At 39.2% G+C, this 25,751-nt stretch overlaps 1 protein-coding gene across 4 annotated transcripts in view; it reads right to left on the reverse strand.

Moving 5' to 3' along the window:
* The window catches only part of ETNK1 (ethanolamine kinase 1), an 81,694-nt gene that overhangs the window by 21,828 nt on the left and 34,115 nt on the right, over positions 1 to 25,751 (reverse strand). For 3 of the 4 annotated variants that reach the window (XM_044993410.1, XM_044993389.1, XM_044993400.1), the window contains 3 exons: positions 4,975 to 5,234; positions 3,522 to 3,662; positions 2,793 to 2,935 (listed from right to left, as the gene is read on the reverse strand). In XM_044993410.1, coding sequence (XP_044849345.1) covers positions 2,793 to 2,935; positions 3,522 to 3,662; positions 4,975 to 5,234 — 544 coding nt within the window. Of the gene's footprint in view, positions 1 to 2,792; positions 2,936 to 3,521; positions 3,663 to 4,974; positions 5,235 to 22,895; positions 23,076 to 25,751 lie in introns of all 4 variants that reach the window. The other variant, XM_044993420.1, reaches the window with a different exon arrangement.

Raw genomic sequence — 25,751 nt, forward strand, 5'->3', positions numbered from 1 at the left:
TTGAAAGGACTAATATGAATACTGCTGCATAATCTGAACTTTTATCTATCTTCCTATATTTAGGCCAGTAACAACTCCAGAAAGCGAACTGCATCTTTAATATTGTTCTCTGTGCTCTTATTAAAGCAGCTTCAAAGAAGAATTCATTGAATGCCGATACTTAATTTTTAGAGTTTTTTTTTTTTTAAATGATCTTTATTTGGCTGAACATACTTGATCTGATTCATTTTTATTTGCAGTTAAAGTTAAAGCTGAGTTTCCACTTCAAAAATAAAGATGAAGCTCCTCCTTCTAAGACTGTATTACGTAACACGGGTTTATAAAGTTTTGCACTGTAAAAGTGTATGGTACAAAATACACAGCTTTCACAATATACAAATACTTATTTTGCAGATGGCATTGAGGTTTGGTTACTATAAGAATAGTACCTGTTGTATCTCGGTATTGCAGAGTTCTTACAACAACGTACATGATGTGCTGCAATATTCAAGCATGTAAGCTTTAATGGACACAGTCTAGCTATTGCATATACTTTCAAATCTTTTCCCATTCAGTTATTTACAACCAGCTCGAAGCCTAAGTGCTTTACATTCAGATTCCTCCCTCCTCCCCACCTTGTCCCCAAACACTAAACACTCACACACTGGTTATTGTAGGTTTGCTCAAAAGTGATGCACTGCTGGCATTGTTTTTTTCCTCCACTCTGTTTATAAAAAAGAGAAGCATATAGCATTTGTTTTCAAAGTGGGAATGTTAAGCTTATCAACCGTGATAGTGAACATTTAACTGAATTATAGTTTTTGTTTAAGCATTTTACCCTAAAGCATGGTTCTATTATGAAAAGTGACTAAAAATAGTATCTTTTCTCAGTAGGTCTGATCTGTGTATTCAGAATCAGATCTGTTTACTTTAGTGACAAAAATAATTTTTACCCCCTTTTTAATTGTTATTAGCACTGCAGAGTCAACAACTGAAGTTTTTTCCCCCCCTTTCAAAAACCTCAACAAAATTGCTTGCTAACTCCTACTCAATAGTTAGAACTAACTCAATAGTTAATTAAAATTAATAGACTTGCACAGGTATCCAAGAGTATATACTGGAAGGTGATGGTGCTGCAAAGGTGTAGCTGATGGCTACGCTAGCCTGCAGAACATATAGCACTAGTATTTATGTGCAAGAAGGAAAGACCAAACTCAGAAGAGAGGTCGCATATATACAGATTGCAGCTAAAAGATCTTTTACTGGTACACATCGAAGGAGCACAGTTGATGTAGAAATGATGTACACAGCCACTTTTCAAATCAGAAACAACTTCAATATTTATTTTGTATCAAATATTATGTGAGTTGTAAAGCACATAAACTAAGACACGAGGCCTCAATTACTGCTGAATGTCTGATAGAGAACACCTTAAATGCTGTTCACATTAATTTTAATGATTTCAAACAAATATGTTGGCTTTAGTGATAAGCTAACTGTCAATTAAGTGATAAGTTACAAGATAATATTAAATTACTCAGACAAATCTGAAATTAAATACACCTCTACCCTGATATAACGCAACCCGATATATCACGAATTCAGATATAACGCAGTAAAGCAGAGCTCCAGGGGGGCAGGGCTGCGCGCTCCAGCGGATCAAAGCAAGTTCAATATAATGCGGTTTCACCTATAACGCGGTAAGATTTTTTGGCTCCCGAGGACAGCGTTGTATCGGGGTAAAGGTATACTTCTCTTTAAAGAGAAAGTCTTCACTATCTCAATTGTAAGCTTCCCTGCAACTACCAACATGCTTCTACAAAATTAACTTGTTACTTTCAGTTCAGCTCACAGACTTCTGGGGATTTGGGTTGAGGTATGGGAAATTGAGTTATTAGTCTCGTTAAAGCATTTTTCTGCACCATAATAGCCATGTTTTCAATGTCCCAAATTTACTGTTGGTTCACCATGTTTGCCTCTTGAATGTATCATTTAGTAACCGAACCTCAAACCACTAAACAACCAAACCTTAAAAGGAATTAAGGTTTTCTATGAGAACTTTTGATAGTTTCTAGTTTTTTGGTTTTGTTTTGTTTTTTAAAAACAAGGATTTCTTTCAAGGGTTCAAGTATTTACAAGATCTGAAAATAATTAACAAAAATTTGATTTGCCATTTCCAAGATAAGCCTACTCCCTCTCTCTGAGTTAAAAAATAATCTTTACAAAAAAATCTTCAACATTATGATGCCTGTGTACCTCATATGCAGGATATAAACTGAGCCATTGAAAGTAGCATAAGTATCATTATGATACTTCACCCTGGGGAACTCCTCCTTGGCACCAATGTATCTGACAAATCAGAACAATACATTGATAATACAAAGTAACCTGGAGACATTAGCACCTAAGGTTGTTGAATGCATGACAACCTTTTATACATGTATATGAGATTTCTATTAAATTACAAAGACAAAAAGACAATTTGATAGTTTGAAATCCATTTTTACAGACTAAATCATTACAGTGAAAATAATATAAAGATTTTTTTCCACATGCTAAAAACATTTTAGAATTAAAATTATGGTTATAGCTGCTAAGACAGTTCATATATTTATACAAATACTGCTACCATTACATTGAACTTTGATTTCAAGCAGCAAATTTACTTCACTTACTACCATTAGTAAAAAGTCATAAGTGATTTAATGAATTTGAATTATAATTCTACACCCGCCCTAAGACAATTGCCACAGAATACAAATACAACACAGGTATGGAATGAAACATTACTTACTGCTGTGTTCAATACCTACCTTGTTTCTCGTTGTAGATAATATTCTTACACAACAGGTCATTGTGGCAAAGCACCACTGGGGATCCTAGATTTGACAGTCTCTCCTTCATCCAGGCCATCTCCTCCTGAAGGATTTGAGGACTTGGAACATCACTTAAGAACCTTTTGGGGTTCAAAAAAATTGAAAAAGTTTCTCTTCTGAGCATAGTGTTAATAATATAGGAATCATACAGAAATTTATACATTAGTGTACTTGGTCAGTTATTTTCTGTATTCCCATTATTTCAACACATAATTGAGTAAGCCATCTTAGTCCAGATTTCACTGCTCACACTTGTAGTGAAGTCACGGAAACATAAGATGGGAAGAAGGAAAGAATTCCTACTACTTTTCCAAAGGTGACGTCTTTAAGAACAACTTGGCTCTGAGACATGACAATATCATAGTCCTAGTTGTGGGAGAACACAAGTCTAGTAATGTGTACTCTTTTCAAGTGGAAAGGAAAAAGCAGACTTAGAGGAAGAATGTGGCTAAAAAAAATAGAAAGGATGGTCAAACCCATCACTTTATCCTGCTTCTTAGAAGCATTTACAAGGAAATTGATATGGGGTCGGGGGGTACAGGGTGTCTAAAAACACTCCAGTTATGTTTTCCCCCCTCAGCTGGTTAATAAGGTATGTGATGAAAACTGAGACAATTAAATGAGTTATTAAAAAAGTAATCAAATATTTAATAAAATAACACTTGCCGTTTATTTACTTCCTCATCTGTAAATTCTGTAGGTATGAGTGAGAAATATTTCCCCATCTTCAGCCACATGTTAGATTTGGGGATCCATCCATTGTGTGCATGAATAGCATGGATTTTAGCAAGCTGCCTTGCTATGAGTCTGTAAAATATAAAGGTTACTGTATTACTACATTCTTACTTTTGAACTAGTTACAAACAGATTGCCAAAAAGCATTTGGTAGTTAATTATTGCTTTCTTGACATTTAAATCTCTTTTTTTAATATTTGTCTTATTGGTGACTTTTTACTTTAAATTTAAAATTTCTTCACGGAATACACAGGTCACACAATTTCCTTCAAAAAGTTTGTTTCCACAAAACATATATGCTTTATAAGTGAGAGGAGCAAGGGAGTGTGGGAGGCAGGCAGGATGGCTAGAAAGAGCTAAGCACTGGCAGACAAAGCTCAACAGCACTTCCTTACTCCTAAAATGGTATCCTGTGGCCTGCTGGAGGAGGAGGGAGTAGACTACCTACAAGACCCAAGTCCGATCCTTCCAGACTGGATGGGAAACACTGAGCTATAATGGCCACCTGGAGGGAGAACACTAGATTGTTGCAGACTACATGCAGAAGAGCATTTGGACACTAAAATGTGTACACAGTCAGTCACCTCCATAAGTTCTTCTGTGTATGGTTATCAATAGCATGCTCCACATTGACAACTTTCCTGCATAAGGAGGGGCCCTACCAAATTCATGGTCCTTTTTGGTCAATTTCACGGTCCAAGTATTTTAAAAATTGTAAATTTAATTATTTCAGCTATTTAAATCTGAAATCTCATGGTGTTGTAATTGTAGGGGTCCTGACCCAAAAAAGGAGGGTTTTTTTGGGGGGGGGGGAGGTCCACAAGGTTACTATATGGGGGAGGATGCGGTACTGCCACCCTTACTTCTGTGCTGCTACTGGTGGCGGCTCTGCCTTCAGAGCTGGGCAGCTGAAAAGTGGCAGCTGCTGGCCAGGAGTCCAGCTCTGAAGGCAGAGCCACCATCAGCAGCGCAATGCAGAAGTAAGGGTGGAATGGTATGGTATTACGACCCTTACTTCTGCATTGCTGCTGGCAGTGCGCTATCTTCAGAGCTGGGTGCCTGGGCCAACAGCCGCTGATCTCTGGGCGCCCAGCTCTGAAGGCAGCGCAGAAGTAAGGGTGGCAATACCGTGACCTACCTAAAATAACCTTGTGGCCCCCCTTCAACTCCCTTTTGGGTCAGGACCCCCAATTTGAGCAATGCTGGTCTCCCCCATGAAATCTGTACAGTATAGAGTAAAAGCACACAAGAGACCGGATTTCATGGTGGGAGACCAGATTTCACGGTCCATGACGTATTTTTCATGGCCATGAATTTGGTAGGGCCCTAGACATTAGTTTCCCAAAATGCATTCTAGAGTTTTAATATTTTTGAAGATGTTTACCTGAATATATCTGGACTGCAGACGTGCTCTGGATCCAGTGCTTCTCCCTGCATGAACTCGTAGCATAGACCATTACTGAAAGTACAGTAGAGTTGTGGCGCACAGCCATGGGCCTGCAACACCCGGAAACTTTTCACTTCCTCATCTCGATCTACTAACAGCTCGGTCTTGTTTCCATAGATTCTAACTAAAACCACATCATCCATTGCGTCACCCACATAGCAACCAATAAGCTTGTTGGTGATTCCATCTGTGAACAGCTGCAATGTAAAAATAATGCGTAAGCTACTCAATGATTCTATGTTTGCCCATTTGTATGTACTTCGGAAAGTTGGGTGGAAGTTTTTCCACTTAACGGATCACCCTTAATCCTGTGGATTTTTTTAGTGAATTATTTGACTCACGTTGAACAGAAACAACTGTTATAACCAAGATATTTGCTAGTCCGTACATTTTAAACAATGTTTAAAAAACACAGAAGTGGAAAACTAAGTACTGTGGAAAGATGCATATTTCTTTTTTAAAGGGCATTTCAAGGTATTTTCTGAGTAACAAGCCATAAGGAGAGAGACAGGAGAAAGACACTAGAATTAAGAAATGCTATATACATCAAAGTAGGTCTGTAATGAGTTTTCAGATAAGCAACTGATTTGAGATCTTTCAGCAACACAACCCCCCCCCACCAAACAAAACAGGATTTCAGGACATTTTATTGAATTTTTCAAACAAATAAATAGAGCTAGGCAGAGACCAGTAATTCCATTTTGAGGAGAATTTTAAGATTTCAAAATTTGGTTTTGTTCTATGTCAGGACAAAAAAACCCTGTTACTTACATCTAGAAGGACTGCAGTTACTGTAAGGTGTTGTCCATATACATTCCACTTTGGGTGTTCATGTACCCCAGTTCAGATTGTTTTGGTCAGCAATGTCTCTGCTGGGGCCCTGCCTGCGCCTTAAGTGTCCTTATGCCTCCCACCTGAAGGATGGCCCCAACCAATGCAGAATGCTTGTGTTTTAGGACTCTATTAGCAGGGAAGGAGGGCAGGTCACAAAATACATACAGACAACCATTCATTCAAGTGCTTGTCCACATTATATTCCGCTGCTGTTAACTCAAGCAGCAACCTAGATCATAAGTAGTGGGTGATAGGAGACTACCTGAACTATGACTATAAGACAGCCATGAAAGAGTGAGCATCAGATCTCGATGCTGCTATTATGGAGTGATGTTGGGTGAACATACGTACTGAATCGCAAGTACTTGTCTTACATCTCCAGTATTGGAACACCCATCAAAGAGCTTCAGAAGCTGCTTGAGCTCTTGTGGAATGAGCTGTAACACTCAATGGAGGGTCTTTGTTGGCTAAATAATAGCCATATTTAATGCAAGTAGAAATCTAAAAAAGTCTTTGTGCCTGACCTTTCATCCTATCTAGAGGATATCAAAAATGGCTCAGGTCCTGTCAAAGTAGAAGGCAAGTGCTCAAAGTACATGGAAAATGTGATGCTTAGCTCCCCTTTGCTGGAATGTGGTTTGGGAAAGAAAACAGGCAGACATATTACCTGACTGTGATAGAAGTCAGGGGCTACATCCGGCAAGAACTCTGGGTGAGATATCAAGGTGACGCTGTCTTTATGAAATTCTGTGCATGGAGGTCCTATCGAGAGTGCTTGCATCTTCCTCACCCTCCTAGCAGATATTATTGCTACTAAAAAGGCTGTTTTGATCAATAGATGAAATAGAGAACACGCAACTAGAGGCTCAAAATGGGAGGCATGCGGACACTCAAGATATAGGTGTGACCTCAACTGACATGGATGACAAACAATAAACAAGTGCTTGGGGTAAATGTGCACCAACATGGATAAGCACTTTAAGAACCACCAACCATTTTCAGAATTCTCCACGAAAAAGGAATTACGTTTTTCTGTCCAGATCTACTGGGATCCCCATTGCCAGAGCAGGCTGCTCAGCAGGCTGCCCTGGCTCTGAAGTAGCCCACCTGGCGGGAGTTGTGTGGGCAAGCTGGCCAAAAACCAGGCAGACAGGTTTCCAGTGGAATCTCATCAAAATCAACAGGGTTACGTGGAATACTTCGTCTGACAAATCAGCAAACTCTGGCAAGATGTTTTGCTGACATTTATAATGACTAACTCTATAAATAAGGCTTGCTTCATTAAATCCAACTCTCAGGGAAATGTAAGAACTGTTTGAAAAGTAAAACTTTTAAATTCTCAGGTGACAGGCCTAGTTTTAGAAAAAAATCTGCACAACAAATGGAAAAGCAATTGGAAATAGGATTTTACCATGAATACAGAACAACTTAGTGCAAAGTTACTGCAATTTTAAATGAAAAAGAGAGGCAAGAAATTTGAAGTCATGGGCCCACAGAAACCATAATCTGTATGTATAGAGAATTTTGTATTGCTGTTTATGCCATTACATTTATATCTTCAGTTACCCCCACCCCTCAAAAAAGTCCAGTTTACCATAGTTAAGCTTGCTACAATAAGCATTGATAGAAAGGTTTTCGTGAATTTTTAAAGTGAAAACACATTGGTCTGAATTCCCCTGTAATTTTTGCAAGCCACCTTTTACACCATTGTGCAAATGCAAAAGTTACAAGAAAACTGATTACTAAGCTATTTCATTTTCTAAGATGAGCAAAGTGCAAAAAAGAGTAAAGAGCCAGCACAAGTGATGTATACTAATCAAAACTAAGAGTTTACGTGTTACTAATAACAACTGACATTCATTTTAAAACAGTAACCTGACAGTGTTCTCCTTACAATTTTCCATTTTAAAAAAAAGCCTTTACTCTCATACTGGTTCCCACATTCAAATAGAGGAATGCAGCTGCATACTAATGCATACTACTTTCCTACACAACTGTGGTGCTCCACATGTGCGTGTTGGTATGTACACTTGAAGCCCACCAAAGCACAAAAGTTTCAGCCCAATAAGTAATTTTCTCAATATGTTCCAAGTGCTTGGAGAAATAACCGTTTATAAAGCAAGTGTCCTCTCAAACGTCAATACAGTATCTCCAGAACACTACAATAAAGTGTTAGTTGAAGACTTTACAGCTTTCAAAATGAACAGCTTTACTTAATTCTGAGCATTGTTTCAGAATAACTAAAGGCAGAACCAACCTTACAATACTGTATGTTATAGCAATATGCCTTAGAGACTAGATTCTTGTACAATTTTTTAAGTGGAAAAAATTAGGGCTGTCAAGTAATCGCAGTTTTAATCGCATTGTTAAACAATAGAATAGCAATTGAAATTTATTAAATATTTTGGATGTTTTTCAACATTTTCATAGATATAGTATTCTGTGTTGTAACTGAAATCAAAGTGTATTTTTTATTATAAATATCTGCACTGTAAAAATGATAAACAAAAGAAATAGTATTTTTCAATTCACCTCATACAAGCACTGTAGTGCAATGTCTGTTGTGAAAGTGCAACTTACAAACGTAGATTTTTTTTTTGGTCAGGTAACTGCACTCAAAACCAAAACAATGTAAAACTTCAGAGTCCACTCAGTACTTCTTGTTCAGCCAATTGCTAAGACAAAAAAGATTGTTTACATTTACAGGAGATAATGCTGCCCGCTTCTTATTTACGTCACCAGAACATGAGAACAGACATTTGCATGGCACTTTTGTAGCTGGCACTGAAAGGTATTTACGTGCCAGATATGCTAAACATTCGTATGCCCCTTCACACTTCAGCCACCATTCCAGAAGACATGCTTTCATGCTGATGGTGCTCATTAAAAAACCCCGCATTCTGCCATATATTTCATGTTATAGCAGTCTTGGATGATGACCCAGCACATTATTCATTTTAAGAACTTTTGTTGTAGATTTGACAAAACGAAAAGGTACTAATGTGAGATTTCTAAGACAGCTACTGCACTCAACCCAGTTTAAGAACCTGAAGTGCCTTCAAAAATCTGAGAGGGACGAGGTGCGGAGCATGCTTTCAAAAGTCTTAAAAGAGCAACACTCCACTGCAGAAACTGCAGAACCCGAATCACCAAAAAGAAAAATCAACCTTCTGCTGGTGGCATCTGACTCAGATAATGTAAATGAACATGCGTCGGTCTGCACTGCTTTGGATTGTTAACCCAGAACCCGTCATTAGCATGGATGCACGTCCACCTGAATGGTGGTTGAAGCGTGAAGGGACATATGAATCTTTAGCACATCAGGCACATAAATGTCTTGTGATGCTGGCTACAACAGTGCCATGAGAATGCCTGTTCTCACTTTCAGGTGACATTATAAACAAGAAGCGGGTAGGATTATCGCCTGCAAATGTAAACAAACTTGTTTGTCTTAGCGATTGGCTGAACAAGAAGTAGTACTGAGTGGACTTGTAGGCTCTGAAGTTTTACATTGTTTTGTTTTTAAGTTCAGTTTTGTTTGCACATAATTCTACATTTGTAACTTCAACTTTCATTATAAAGAGATTGCACTACAGTACTTGTATTAGGCGAATTAAAACAAGACTATTTTGTTTTTTTACAGTGCAAATACTTGTAATCAAAAATAAAGTGAGCACTGTATACTTCGTATTCTGTGTTGTAATTGAAATCAATATATTTGAAAATGTAGAAAACATCCAAAAATATTTTTATAGCGTGATTTTTTTTAAAATCACTTTACAGCCATAGGAAAAAAATCAATAGGAAGGGCAAATCTAAATTTTCCAATTCCAAAGGCCTTTGTGCAACCACAGATCTAGCAGAGTTGGGAATTTTAATCCAGATTTTTAAAGGTACTTAGAAAGTTGCTCTATTCAGCATTGCAATGCCCAACTAACGTAGGAGACAAAGTTTCATTTTCAAAAGTGACTTATGCACCTAAGTCAATCAGTCACTGCAATGCTCAGTATTGCAACATCCAGATTCCTTTAAAGTCTGGACCTTTGTACCTTTAAAAAAAAAAGTAAAAATTAAAAAAGGCAGGAAAAATACATTGTCTCTAAAGTTAAGAGATTGTTGTGTTTTCCAGGTCAGGTATTATCTAAATTCAGAACACAACAAAAGGATTATAAATGGACAAAAATGAAGAAAGGGAAGAGGAAGGACAATGGTTACAATAATGAGATCACATGATTACTCTAAGGTGTGTATGTCTTGATAGTTAATTAAATGTCTTTTTTTAATCCCCTTCTTACAAGTGATATTACATAAACAACCTTAGATTCGTTTGCCGTTTCACAACAAAAATTTCTAAAATGCAGCCTATTTAGTTCCGTATACTGAAGATGAACTCCCACCCTACGATAAAATTATAATTAAGGATGAGATGTACTGTTTGCTGGAACAGGGAAAGAGAAGCCATAGCCTAGATTGTTTTCTTATAACTCATTTTCTTATTACTACAGACATACTGTAACTACCAAATTGCATGGCAGCACTTCTAAATAATGAGCAGTATCACAGACAGTACTGGAAGATGCTCTAAAGATGTGGTTGCTTGTATAAGAGCAGCCTCTGTCATGTTTCAGCAGAATCTGAGGGGATGCTCTGACAGCAAGCTTATCACAAAGCTGCAGATATATAGATCCGCATGTATACAAGGGCCACACCTGGGTGGGGAAACTGCATGCAGGGCCATGAATGTAGGGCTGGACAGGGGGTGTGGTGCACAGGAAGGGGCTCAGGGCAAGGGGCTGCGCTGCAGGGGAGGTGCAGCGGGGGCTCAGGGCAGGGGGTTGGGGTGCAGGATCCGGGTTCAGTCCCTGCAGCCCCGGGATTTGGGGGGGGGAGGAGGAGGAGCACGCAGAGGGCATTCTGAGAAGGGCAACAAAACTAAGAGGCTTGTTGGAACTTAAGTAGGAAGATAAAAAAAAATTATATATAGTGAGGCTAAGTAATGTCCAAAATGGGACACAACAGACTACAATTATTTGAAGGGTATAAACACAGAGGACGAGGAATTACTTAAGGCGGTATAATTAGTACTCCTGGGGGAATTCTGTGACTGTGCGCTCGCAGAAAACAGCCCCTCCCCCCCCGCAGAATTCCTGTGCTTCCCTGTAGAAAACAAGGGGGGGAGGGGAAAAGGGGGAGAACAGGATGAGCATGGGTACAGTTTTCTGGGGAGGTTTGCTTCCTCTCCGCCCCCCCCCCTCCAAACAGAGGTGAGGCATGCGCAGAGCTGCCTAGCTGAAGGAGGCTGTGCCTGGCCTCCGCTGACTCTGCGCCTGGCCTCCGCTGACTCTGCAGCTGAACGCCGCCTCCTGGGTACCTAGTGCCAGTCGTGCTCCCCTTCTGTGTGCTGGGAGCCTTCCTGTTTTCTGAGCAACACTGTATGCGGACGGTGGGTCTGGGAGAAATGAGAGGGTGAGGGGAAGAAGGGGGGTGGAATAGGGCAGGGGAGGCAAATGTGGGAGTGGAGGGAGGGGGATGGAGAAGAAAAGTGGATAGGGGAATCGCAGGGGGTGGGGGAGGAGCGGGAGCCTGGCATGCAGCATCCCCTTGGCAACATCTGGGGCTTCCCTGTTAAGCAGGCCCATCGAACCCTCACCTTGAGAAGCCCTACCCCCTACATCTGGACCTCTCCGTCGAGTCCCCCACCCCATTGATCCTCAACAGCTGCACCTGGACCCCTACCTCATCAAGCCCCACTCCTCCAGCACCCAGACCCCCCGCCGAGCCCCATCTCCCAACACCCAGATCCTCCCCCACCACTGAGTCCCAACCGCCTTCAGCTGGATCCACTGCAGAGTGCCATTGCCCCTGCACCGGGAACTCCCCCAACGAGCCCCTTTGCATTCAGATCTCCCACTGAGCTGCCAGCACCCAGACTGCCACACACAGAGACCTCTCACCCCACACCTGGATCTTCCCACACTAAGCCCCTCCACGCTTGGATCCTGCTGGGCTGAGCCTGCTCTCCCACACCTGGTGTGCCTGGTACAGAGGGGTGCTTCTGGGGCAGGCCCAGGCCTTGTACTGTGTCAGGATTGGGTGCAGCCTCACTGCCAAGTCCTCATATTGGGGGAGGTGAGGGCTTCAGGGTGATCTCTCTCCTCAATGCAGCCAGTGGCTTGTGCTCCCCACTGCCATGCTGGAGCCACATTTATGTATTGACAAATAAAATTGGCAGAATTTTAATATATTGTGCACATAATTTTAAATGTTTTGGCATAAATTAATAACAGGATGAAAACAAGAGTGGCATTTGGGCGGAGTATCAAGGAAACTGGCAGTGAGATATGTTAGATCATTGACATGGTTCTCACCTAGATGGCATGAGATGTTTACAACCATACTGGAAAACCACCAAACACTGGAAAAGTCTACTGTAATCCTGCACTGGCAGGGTAATAGACATCAGAGAAAGAACAGACCAAGAAACACATTTGTTCTGGTGCACTGAGATGGATAAAACACTACTGGAACCTTTCTCTCGTCATACGAGAAGCCGTGGGGAAGAAAAAGGGATCAGGGTGGAGGGGGAAATAAAATAAATAAATAAAAATTATGTTTACAAATAAACCAGTTTAAAATTGGATCTGAATTTAAAACAAACTATGTTAAGGCCTAAACTTATAACTTTTAAAACATTTACATAAAAAGTAAATATGCTGAATCCATAAGCCTCTATCTAAAACATTGTGTGTTCTATATAAAGAAAGAATCAGAAGGAAAACATTTAACTTTTGCGGTCAAGCTATATTAATATAGCACAACTGGTCAGATACCGCATTAACGGCTTGTTTTGTTTAATAAAATTAAGTTGTATATGCTGTTCTGTGTTTAATTAAATTCCAGTTACCATCCTAATGCAGCTTGACAAAATCATGAGCAAAAAGTTAATTATCTAGTAAATAAGCTATATATCATGCATCCGATGAAGTGGGTATTCACCCACGATAGCTCATGCTCCAATACGTTTGTTAGTCTATAAGGTGCCACAGAAGTCTTTGCCGCTTTTACAGATCCAGACTAACATAGCTACCCCTCTGATATAAAGAGCACAATAGTAGTCAGATATCAGCTCTGACACACAACAGCATAAATTCCGTTTATGTTACTGATAAAAACAAATTCAGGATAAATTAGAATGAAAACACGGCAACAGATTTTAAGTATGCATTAGCAGGAACACTACTAAGTCTAATGATTTATTCCAAACATTTCATTACATAATGCTATTTTAACTATATTAAAAAACACATGTTTAGTCACATGAATGTCCAGAAGATCCCACAATACATGAGGAAACAGTCTGTGTTGACATTAAGACAGACCAACCGACCACAAAGGTCTTCATATTGCTGTCCTCAGTCTTCTGAACTGCTATATAGTTTTCTCATGAAGTATTTCATACCTATTGTGTATTCCTGCCCCCCAGTGCAAGTCTCATTAATGTTAATGGAAACTACGTACATCAAGGAAATTAGATCTTACCACCTGATAATTTAGAAATTCCACTCAAGGCCCTTATTGGCATCTATTTGTAACATGCTGCTATAAATAATTATTTGCAACCAGAAGTCTTTTAGATTTAATAAGCATTCCTCATGAGCTCTTGTTTGACAGTTTTAGAGGTAATTTTCTTGTCCATCTGAATAATACTTTCCATTTTGTATCATGAAATGAAAGTAAAAATTAAAAGGCTGCAAAACTAGTACGAACAAAAATTAAGTGCATGGAGACAAAATGCATTTTATATACAAGTTTCTTTCTTTAATCATGATGTCCCTAATATAGTATTAGGAAAAGTGTCATTTGTAAACAAACAAGAGATTTTAAAATGAGGTGCAATGAGGAAAAAGGATTCCATGGCAAAGAAAAAGCATGAGATGGGCATCACAAATGAAGAGAGCAGTCTGTGACTAAGGAGAGACACGTAAGGAACAGAGGCCTACATAGCAATGCAGAATGATCAAGACAATGCATGGCCTAGTGTGGGATGAAGTTGAAAGACTTCACAGAACGTCCTGTCCTGAATACCAGGAAGGAAGTTCCAGAGGTATATTCTGAAATAGGAAAGTCGACGTAGGTGACAAAGTGGATGAAATGCAGTTGATGCCTATAGCAGATAATCTGGCAGGAAGATTCTGGATCCCTGGAAGTATTTTAGTCAATATGAGAAATTAAAAATTTCAGCTGAAGGCCAAGATAAAATCTGACTGCTTTTGGAAATAAGTAACAAGTGGGCTCACGATACCACACAAGAAATGTGTTGGGGGAAAAGAGTTTGAAGTAGAGCTGTTGATTTAATCAGTTAACTCACATGATTAACTTAAAAGATTAATTGCGATTAATTGCAGTTTGGATTTTTTTTCCCCTACATTTTCAAATATATTGATTTCAATTACAACACAAAATACAAAATGTACAGTGCTCACACTGTACACCAACGTGAGGAACCTAGGTAACAAAATGGAGGAATTAGAGTTACTGGTGCAGGAAGTGAAACCGGCTATTACAGGGATAACAGAAACATGGTGGAATAGTAGTCATGACTGGAGTACAGGTACTGAAGAGTATGTGCTGTTTAGGAAAGACAGAAATAAAGGCAAAGGTGGTGGTGTAGTATTGTATATCAATGATGAGGTAGACTGTAAAGAAATAAGAAGGGATGGAATGGATAAGACAGAGTCTGTCAGGGCAAAAATCACACTGGGGAAGAAAGCGACTAGAGCCTCCCCTGAGATAGTGCTTGGACTGTGCTACAGACTGCCGGGATCCGATTTGGATATAGATAGAGACCTTTTTAATGAAGTAAATACCAATGGGAATTGTGTGATCATGGGAGACTAACTTCCCAAATATAGACTGGAGCACAAGTGCTAGTAATAATAATAGGGCTCAGATTTTCCTAGATGCCCCGCTCCGTGCAGCTCCTGGAAGCAGCGCCATGTCACCCCTCTGGCTCCTATGGGTAAGGGCACCCAGAGGGGCTCCACACGCTGCCCCTGCCCCAAGTACCGTCCCCACAGCTCCCATTGGCCAGGAACCGTGGTCAATGGGAGCTGCAGCGGTGACACCTGCAGACAGGGCAGCGCGCAGAGCTGTCTGGCCATACAGGAGCTGGAGGGGGGGTTATGCCGCTGCTTGAGGTAAGTGCTGCCAGGAGCCTGCACCCCTGATCCCCTCCCGTGCCCCAACTCCCTACCCCAGCCCTGATTCCCCTTCCGCTCTCTGAACCCCTCAGTCCCAGCCCAGAGTATCCTCCTGCACCCCCAACCCCTCATCCCAGCTGGAGCCCTCACCCCCCCACACACTCCAACCCCTGACCAGAGCCTCCCCCACACACCTTGAATTCATTTCTGGCCCCACTCCACAGCCCGCACCTCCAGCCAGAGCCCTCACCCCCAATTTCATGAGCATTCATGGCCAGCCATATTATTTTTATACCCAGATGTGGCCCTTGGGCAAAAAAGTTTGCCCACCCCTGTTCTAGATCCTCTCCTTGTATAAGGGACAGACTAACATTAAAGCACAGCTCAAAAACAAAAACAAACAAAAAACACAACTCAAAATATTAAGGTGCCAGTTTCTATAAGTTATTTTTCCTGATACAGTGATTTAAAAAAATACTTTGAATTTAAGCTACAGTGCAACAAACCATGTTTTGTAATTTTTATAATACTATGCCATGAGTGAGTGAGCCATTGGTGCATAGGGCCAAAGTCCTTGTCAAATATAATACACCCAAGCTACACAGTAATGGTCTAGGAATGCACACCCTGATGTGGCTGATTTTTTTAAACTGAGACTACAAGGCATGTGTAACAGTTGCTGCTCCATCTGGTCATATTATGCAGGGTTTTTTTTAACTGTAGGCAATTAAGGTATTCATTGTCAGGTGATCAGAAAGTACATGCTAACTCATCCTGAAAGATATCATTTGTTGCATAAACAAGATGCCACCACGGGTGTGTCATTTAAAGCACACCTTCGGTCATTAGTGCTTCATGAAAAAATGTTCTGTTTAGAGGTGATTCAGATATGTTTTCTATTTTCTTCTCCATTTTTCTTCAGTCATCTTTATCAAAAGTATTTGAAGGCAGCCATCACTATGATATTTAAGTTCCTGAAGCAAGCCACAGTCCCTTTATAAGTAATATCTAATTCCTCCACAACAACTAACTGTGCTGCCAAGAAGGGCATTATGACTAGGGATTATAGAAATCAGTTTGCCATGGAAAAAACACAGCATGTGTGTTTTTACAGAGAATCTTCGGTTTTTATATTTTATGAAAAAATTAAAACATTAGGGCTGCCAATAATCTCAGTTAATGCATGCGAGCAACGCAAAACAAATTAACTAGATTAAAAAATAGCCATGATTAATCTCACTGTTAATACAATAATTTAAATTTATATAAATATTTTGATGTTTATCTATTTTCAAATATATTGATTTCAATTACAACACAGAATACAATGTGTACAGTGCTCACTTTATATTATTTTTATTACAAACATTTGCTCTGTAAAAATGATAAAAGAAATAATATTTGTAAAAGTCACCCTAAAGACAATTTCACTGAGTTTGGTGAGGTCAAATTTCATGTTGATAGTAATATGCTGTTCTGTAGATTACGTTTGAAGGCAGACAACTGTAGAACACATGGAAAGCACTAAACTGAATGAAAATTAACGAAAACAAGGAGGCTAAAACAGCATGGCCATCAACAGAAGCAAAAAACAATACACTGTGTCTGGTTCATTCTAATGACTGATGGCACTGGCAGGCTTCAAACTTGCTTAAAACTGTAAATATATCAATAAAACACGTACAACTGATATCTGTGTGTGTGTATATATGTAGTGACTAAGGAAACTAAAACACAGCATTTCATTTTAATTGTGGAAAAACATGGATTTTTATGCTGTATCAGATTTTGGAGGGGGGGGGTCGGAGGGGGTGTTAAATCACAAAAAACTAGGATCCCTGATTATGACTTAAGGCGATGGACATACAGATGAACACATAGCCTATAATAATTTGTTCTCATAAAAATGTCCTTAATAGTAATAAAATGGGAAATATGATCCATTAGTAGAAATGTTGCTATTTAGAGTTTAGATTTCCCAGGAGACATCAGCAGATCTTCAAGTGCACTGCAAGGGACAAGACCAAAAATATTACCAACAATCAAAACAAAACATGCTTAATATCATATTGCAAGCTGTTTAAAATGTTTTAGTATTTCATTGATATTCACTTATGAAAAATTAAAATGAAAGTCTTTAATTTTTTACTATATATAAGGGCTGTCAAGCGATTAAAAAAATTAATTGTGATTAACTGCATTGTTAAACAATCAGAATACCATTTCTTTTAAATATTTTTTGATGTTTTCTACATTCAGATATACTGATTTCAATTACAACAGAATACAAAGTGTACAGGACTCACTTTATATTTTTAATTACAAGTATTTGTACTGTAAAAAACAAAATAAATAGTATTTTTCAATTCACCTAATACAAGTACGGTAGTGCAATCTCTTTATCATGATAGTTGAACTTACAAATGTAGAATTATATACCAAAAAAAGGGCACTCAAAAACAAATAAAGGTAAAACTTCAGCGCCTACAAGTCCACTCAGTCCTACTTCTTGTTCAGCCAATGACTAAAACGAACAAGTTTGTTTACCTTTGCAGGAGATGATGTTGCCCGCTTCTTGTTTACAATGTCACCTGAAAGTGAGAACAGGCATTCTCATGGCACTCTTGTAACCGGTGTTACAAGATATTTATGTGCCAGATGCACTGAAGATTCATATGTCCCTTCATGCTTCAACCACCATTCCAGAGGACCTGTCCATGCTAACGACAGGTTCTGCTCGATAACAATCCAAAGCAGTGCAGATTGACGCATGTTCATTTTCATTATCTGAGTCAAATGCCACCAGCAGAAGGTTGATTTTCTTTTTGGTGGTTTGGGTTTTGTAGTTTCCACAGAGTGTTGCTCTTTTCAGACTTCTGAAAGCATTCTCCACATCTCATCCCTCAGATTTTGGAAGGCACTTCAGATTGTTAAGCCTTGGCTTGAGCGCTGTAGTTATCTTTAGAAAACTCACATTGATACCTTCTTTGCGTTTTGTCACATCTGCAGTGAAAGTATTCTTAAAATGAGTAGCATGTGCTGGGTCAGCAAGACTGCTATAACATGAAATATATGGCAGAAAAAGGGTAAAACAGAGCATGGGACATACAATTCTCCCCCAAGGAGTTCAATCACAAATTTAATTAACACATTTTTTAAACTAATGTTATAAGCATGGAAGCACGTTCTCTGGAATGGTGACCGAAACATGAACGGGCATATGAATGTTTAGCATATCTGGCATGTAAATACTTTACAATGCTGGTTACAAAAATGCCATATAAACGTGTGTTCTTGTTTTCTGGTGACATTGTAAAGAAGAAGCAGGCAGCAGTATCTCCTGTAAATGTAAACAAACATATTTGTCTTAGTGATTGGCTGAATGAGAAGTAGGACTGAGTGGACTTCTAGGCTCTGAAGTTTTACATTACTTTGTTTTTTAATGCAGTTATGTAACAAAGATTGCACTACAGTACTTGTATGGAGGTGACTTGAAAAATACTATTTCTTTTATCATTTTTACAGTGCAAATATTTGTAATGAAAAATATATACTTTTATTTCAATTACAACACAGAATACAATATATATGAAAATGTTGAAAAACATCCAAAATATTTAATAAATTTCAATTGGTATTCCATTGTTTAACAGTGATATTAAAAAAACTGATTAATTTTTTCGAGTTAATCGTGTGAGTTAACTGTGATTAATCGACAGCCCTAATATATATACAGACACACTTTGCTGTCCCCATTCTACTTTTTAAACTTCAGAATAAGCCTGTTTAATAGAAGAAAATTCAAAATAGTTAGGCCACAGCCAAAATACTTAAAATCTGAAGCCAGACAATAGCCATAACACACACCAGGAAAGCTCCAGAACAGAAGAGGAACACAGATGAAGACAACCAAGGAAAGGAAGTAGTGGCCCAAATCAAGACAGACAATCAATCCCATGGGTGATGGAAGGAGAACAAGGAGGAACAGGAGTACAGGTGGCATGGGGTATAAAATAGAAAGAAAAAAGTTATTTCAGTAACAAAAGTAGGAACCTTACTAGCAGAGTCCTGGCTTAGGTGGTTGTACTTGGTACCTACAATAGAAGAATTACATTCTTGTGCAAACTATCAAGCCTAAAAAAGCAAATATACTGATGAATGCAAGTAATCAAGCATCGGTGGGGGGAGGGGGTAGCTCTATGAAGTAAGCGGCAGATCCCTATAAATCCTGAAGAGATCTAAGACACAGATGCTTTCAAGAAGATCTAGAGGAAAGTGATGATGACTTCATGATACAAGTGCTTAGGGCCTTAGATAGGTGTATCAGGTATCATGTAAATCTAAACAAAAAAAGTGTGTAAATAAATCCATCATTTTGATTTACATTCATTGATGCTTGCTGTTAGAGAGTTCAGAAGATGAGAGGCTTTCATTGACATCCTCACCACCCTATGCTGGAGACATGAGGGACACTGCATTGAAATAAGAGAAATGGTGGATAGATACAGGAGGAGCTACCCACTGCCCCAGAATGTTAAACTGAGTGGTGGTAACAAAGGTAAAATAATCAATTAAATCTTCTAAGGCATCTCTGTTATGAAATGATCCAATATTTATGGCACAGGTCTTCGACAAGGGGTATTATGGGGATTTTGAGTTGGCATTTGTCAGAAGGGCAAGTGGAATTTCCATATTGGAACAGACCCATGGATCCATCCTGAGCGAAGGAGGTAGATCAGTCTCCTGTACTTATTCTATCCTTGGTCTCTGTCAAGATTGGTAACAAGGATTTCACTTGTGGTGGGACACCTGGAAAGCAGATGAGATGACCATCCTTATGTTACATAGGCCACCAAAACCAGTGACAAAGGTTTTCTCATTACTAATAAGGGAGTGACCGAACAGCTGAAGGCATTAAAGAACTTAAAAGGAAAGTGGCAAGATTCACTCACTCAAACAACCACACTGTACAAAGTCTAGGAGGTGAAAAGTTAATACTAGACAAGTGAAACTTCAAGTTTCCTTATGAAGTCATTATCAAATTATCATCTTTTCTAAAAGTCTATAGTTTGTTTCATCCTTAATACTGACTGCAGCCAACTTCAGAATGAAACAAGGAAGACCAAAATCTGCTGTTAGACCAGCAGAACAGGAGAGAATTTAGCTTAAGCAGCATAAATTTTGATGACACTGCTTTGGATTATTGTAACCAAGGCCAATGAAGCAAGAGGAAGAGCAGTCTTAAGTATTTGGAGGCAAAAATAGAAACAGTTCCATATTGCTCCTAGCTTTTTCCCAGGTGCCACTCTTCTTGTCAGATTTAAACACAACAGCCACATGAAGAAAAATCTTTAGTAGAGGAGGACTTTGTCTTTCCATATGCTGCTGGCAGAAAGAGGCAGTTTGATCATTTACTTTGGAATTCTTCCCTGTACGTGGATAGGGACACAGAGAAGCAATACAGAATGATTATTTCCTTATTTCGGAACCAATTCTGTATTATGCAACACTTATCACTAGGCTTTCTGATAAAATTAAGTACCCATTCTGAAGCATTACAGTGCATACATATAAATGGTTAAGCAGGGGTTCTCAAACTGGGGGTCGTGAGGTTATTATGTGGGGGGTCGCGTGCTGTCAGCCTCCACCCCAAACCCTGCTTCACCTCCAGCATTTATAATAGTGTTAAATATTTTTCAAGAGTCTTTTTAATTTATAAGGAGGGGGTCACACTCAGAGGCTAGCTGTGTGAAAGGGGTCACCAGTAAAAAAGTTTGAGAACCACTGGGTTAAAGGATTTTCCTCCTTTGCCCAAATGTTAAGCTAACAATTATTTAGAAAAAATAATTTTAAATGGACACACTAGTATAATATTTATAAATACAACTAATTACAAATCTTAAAAGAAGGAATGATTAAGCAGCAGCAGACTATTCTAAAACGCAAGGCAATTGGAAGACACATTAAGTAACTTGGAATGGTTTTGCCCACTTCACTTTACATTCTTGCAAGTAAAAGTTAGTAAATTTACTAAGTTAAACTTTGGACTTTCTACCCTTCCAACACACTATACTGACAGTATGAATATAAAGAGCAAAGGTGGCTAGATGTAGAGTTCAATTATGAGAAAACCCACATTACTGACTAGTTCTGTCCACTCAACAAGTTCCTAGGCTACTCTGCCACAGTCCTACTACATTTCAGACTAGTCAAACCTGTATTCCACTGAATATATATCTCCAGCATTTATTTCTTTGCAAGATGTGTGGTCCTTCTCTCTCTTCTGTCCCAGTAAAGCCAATGCAGACTTCTACCTCAAAATCTGTTTTGGTCTAGCACCCCACTGCACTGATCTTTGGAGCGGAAGTTTTTGTATGCACATTCTCGCTTCTACTGTTACTTGTGTGCAACATTTTAAAAATATACTAGACTGCAAAAGAAAATGATGACTGAAGGAATCTCAGTATGAATAAAGTTCTTCAGTTGCACAAAGGCACAGAAGAACAAAATGACAAAATCTGCATACCTATTTTTAAGACCACGACTTTTCTACTTGGCTGAAAAATAATTTCCATTAGTTTCTTAGAGCAATTTTTATAGTTGTCTAAATATATATTTATTACATTAGTTATAGCATGTTCATGCTCAAAAGAACCAAGCATCAGTCTATTGGGGGTTTCATTTTGTGAACTCACAGCTTGGAAGAGAGCCAGAAATTATGAATGTGCTATTCCACCGCTATAAACAGCGCTAAAATGTTACCAAGAAAAAGGGTCAGCTTAAGCAATAAGGTTTCAGTTTCATTTACCTGTTCTCCTGTGCAAGAAAACAAATACATGAAACTGAAATGTGGAAAGGCAACTGGACTTGATGGTGTGTCTAATTATTATTCCTTTGGGACAGGAATATAGAAGTGGTTGCTTGTCATCTTTATCTCTTGCATGGAGACAACGCAGATACCCAGGCTGTGGAGCAGACAAGTGGCTGCACTACTCAAATCACATAAAAAACCTTGACTCTGCAAAGAGCTATCACCCAATAACCATATATTACTCAACCTACAAGCAATATGAGAGGATTATAATGCATAGAATATCACCAATAGTGGAAGGGTAGCTGACTGATGACCAAGCTGTTTTCTGCTTAGGATATTCATGCTATGGCAAAGTTGCAAACCTAACCCAATACATCTAAAATGGTTTAGAATCTTGTTCATCTGTCAGCTGCTGATGAAACTGCGAACCATAGTGCACGTCTACTGAAATTGGCAAGAACTCTGAGAAATAGCAAGATGGTCCAGGTCATCTCCTCCCTGCTTGAGGATAGACTGTTAAATGTTGAGGTGGCTGGTCAAAAAATTCAACAGCATGCTCACCAGAATGGACTGCCCCATGATTCTATCAGCCTTGCTGTTTAATGTTTACACAGAATTCCCTCAACATATGAAGATTAATTTATGCAGATCTTTGTATCATCACCCAATCAGAAAGATTTGAGGACACTGAGTGCATTCTAATTGGCTCTCTGAGCGTACCTGGAAAATATTATATCACATGGTTCCTGAATGCCAATCTTAGCAAGCCCCAAGTGTGCACCTTTCACATGAAAAACCCTAGCCATGCAAAAACTTCAGATATCATAGGATGGAACAATACTTGAGCATTATGAGTATCTGGTGTACCTTGGGGTCACGGACTGAATGCTGACATTCAAAGAGCATCAAGAAGCTAAACGAAAAAGGGAATTCCAGGAGTTGTGTACTGCATAAACTAGCTAATAAAAAAGGGGAGCTGACCCCCAAAAAGTCTGAGCAACCAGTCTCACCCTGTGTTACTCAACTGCGGAGTACTGTGGTCCAGCATGGTCATGCTTCAGCCACACATACAAAATTGATACTGAACTCAATCGATCCTGTAGGATCATCACAGGGACTTTGAAACAGACTCCCACACGGTTGATATGCTGCCTCCAGGGGACTGCATCACCATCAGTGAGGCAGGATGCCTTCAGTAAAAAGGAGAGACAAAAACAAGTGCATGATCTAAGACATCCACTGTATAGACACATTCTACCACCCAAGAGGCTGAAATGCAGAAAGATCTTTGCCCTGAAAATCTCTTACCCCAAAATACCACTGTGGAAAGTTACAGTGAAACAAATTGAAGGGGAATATTGATCATCTTGGAGAACCTGATTCCTTTAGAACTCCCTCACTTCCCCCCAGGCACTGACACTGTACGAACATACTGGTGTACTCTAAACTGAGACAGAGCTGGGGTGGCAAAGATTGGTCATAATATGACCAAGTGGAAGCTGAGGAATAGCCCCAATTGTGAATGTGGACAGTCTTGGCAAATACTTCAACATTACCTGATGCACTGCGCCCTGTCAACATCCTGTACTCTTGAAGATAAGCTTTTGAAATAAGTGACACAATCAGGTCAAACATAAGAATGGCCATACTGGGTCAGACCAAAGGTCCATCCAGACCAGTATCTTGTCTACCAACAGTGGCCAATGCCAGGTGCCCCAGAGGGAGTGAACCTAACAGATAATGATCAAGTGATCTCTCTCCTGCCATCCATCTCCACCCTCTGACAAACAGAGGCTAGGGACACCATTCCTTACCCATCCTGGCTAACAGCCATTAATGGACTTAGCCTCCATGAATTTATCTAGTTCTCTTGTAAACCCTGTTATAGTCCTAGCCTTCACAATCTCCTTAGGCAAGGAATTCCACAGGTTGACTGTGCGCTGTGTGAAGAACTTCCTTTTATTTGTTTTAAACCTGCTGACCACTAATTTCATTTGGTGGCCCATAGTTCTTTTATTATGGGAACAAGTAAATAACTTTTCCTTATTCATTTTCTCCACACCACTCATGATTTTATATATCTCTATCTTATTCCCCCGAGTCTCCTCTTTTCCAAGCTTAAAAGTCCTAGCCTCTAATCTCTCCTCATATGGGACCCATTCCAAACCCTTAATCATTTTAGTTGCCCTTCTCTGAACCTTTTCTAATGTCAGTATAACTTTTCTGAGATGAGGAGACCACATCTGTATGCAGTACTCAAGATGTGGGAGAACCAAGAATTTATATAAGGCCAATAAGATTATTCTCTGTCTTATTCTCTATCCCCTTTTTTATGATTCTTAACCTCCTGTTTGCTTTTTTGACTGCCGCTGCACACTGCGTGGCTATCTTCAGAGAACTATCCATGATGACCCCAAGATCTCTTTCCTGATTAGTTATAGCTAAATTAGCCCCCATCATATTGTATGTATAGTTGGGGTTATTTTTTCCTGTGTGCATTACTTTACATTTATCCACATTAAACTTCATTTGCCATTTTGTTGCCCAAGCACTTCGTTTTGTGAGATCTTTTTGAAGTTCTTCACAGTCTGCTTTGGTCTTAACTATCCTGAGCAGTTTAGTAACATCTGCAAACTTTGCCACTTCACTGTTTACCCCTCTCTCCAGATCATTTATGAATAAGTTGAATAGGATTGATCCTAGGACTGCCCCTTGGGGAACACCACTAGTTACCCCTCTCCATTCTGAAAATTTACCATTTACTCCTACCCTTTGTTCCCTGTCTTTTAACCAGTTCTCAATCCATGAAAGGATCTTTCCCCTCTTATCCCATGACAACTTAATTTACATAAGAGCCTTTGGTGAGGGACCTTGTCAAAGGCTTTCTGGAAATCTAAGTACAATATGTCCACTGGATCCCCCTTGTCCACGTGTTTTTTGACCCCTTCAAAGAACTCTAATAGATTAGTAAGATATGATTTCACTTTACAGAAACCATGTTAACTTTTGCCCAATGATTTATGTTCTTCTATGTGTCTGACAATTTTATTCTTTACTATTGTTTCAACTAATTTGCCTGTTCTGTAAATGCCGGGATCACCATTACAGCCCATTTTAAATATTAGCGTTGCATTAGCTATCTTCCAGTCATTAGGTACAGAAGCTGATTTAAAGGGCACGTTACAAACCATAATTAATAGTTCTGCAATTTAACATTTGAGTTCTATCAGAACTCTTGGGTGAATGCCATCTGGTCCCGGTGACTTGTTACTGTTAAGTTTATCAATTCCAAAACCTCCTCTAATGACACTTCAATCTGTGACAATTCCTCAAATTTGTCACCTACAAAGGACAGCTCAGGTTTCGGAATCTCCCTAACATCCTCAGCCGTGAAGATTGAAGCAAAGAATTCATTTAGTTTCTCCACAATGACTTTATCATCTTTAAGTGTTTCTTTTATATCTCAATCGTATAGGGGCCCCACTGGTTGTTTAGCAGACTTCCTGCTTCAGATGTACTTAAAAAAACTTTTTTTTTTATTACCTTTTGAGTTTTTGGCTAGCCGTTCTTCAAACGCCTTTTGGGCTTCTCTTATTAAATTTTTACACTTAATTTGGCAGTGTTTATGCTCCTTTCTACTTACCTCACTAGGATTTGACTTCCACTTTTTAAAAGATGCCTTTTTGTCTCTAACTGCTTTTACATAATTGTTAAGCCAGGGTGGCTCTTTTTTAGTACTTTTACTGTGTTTTTTAATTCGGGGCACACATATAAGTTGGGCCTCTATTATGGTGAAGAGTGTCCATGCAGTTTGCAGGGATTTCACTCTAGTCACTGTATCTTTTAATTTCTGTTTAACTAACCTC

The sequence above is a fragment of the Mauremys mutica genome, chromosome 1, assembly GCF_020497125.1.
Source record: "Mauremys mutica isolate MM-2020 ecotype Southern chromosome 1, ASM2049712v1, whole genome shotgun sequence".
NCBI lineage: Eukaryota > Metazoa > Chordata > Testudines > Geoemydidae > Mauremys > Mauremys mutica.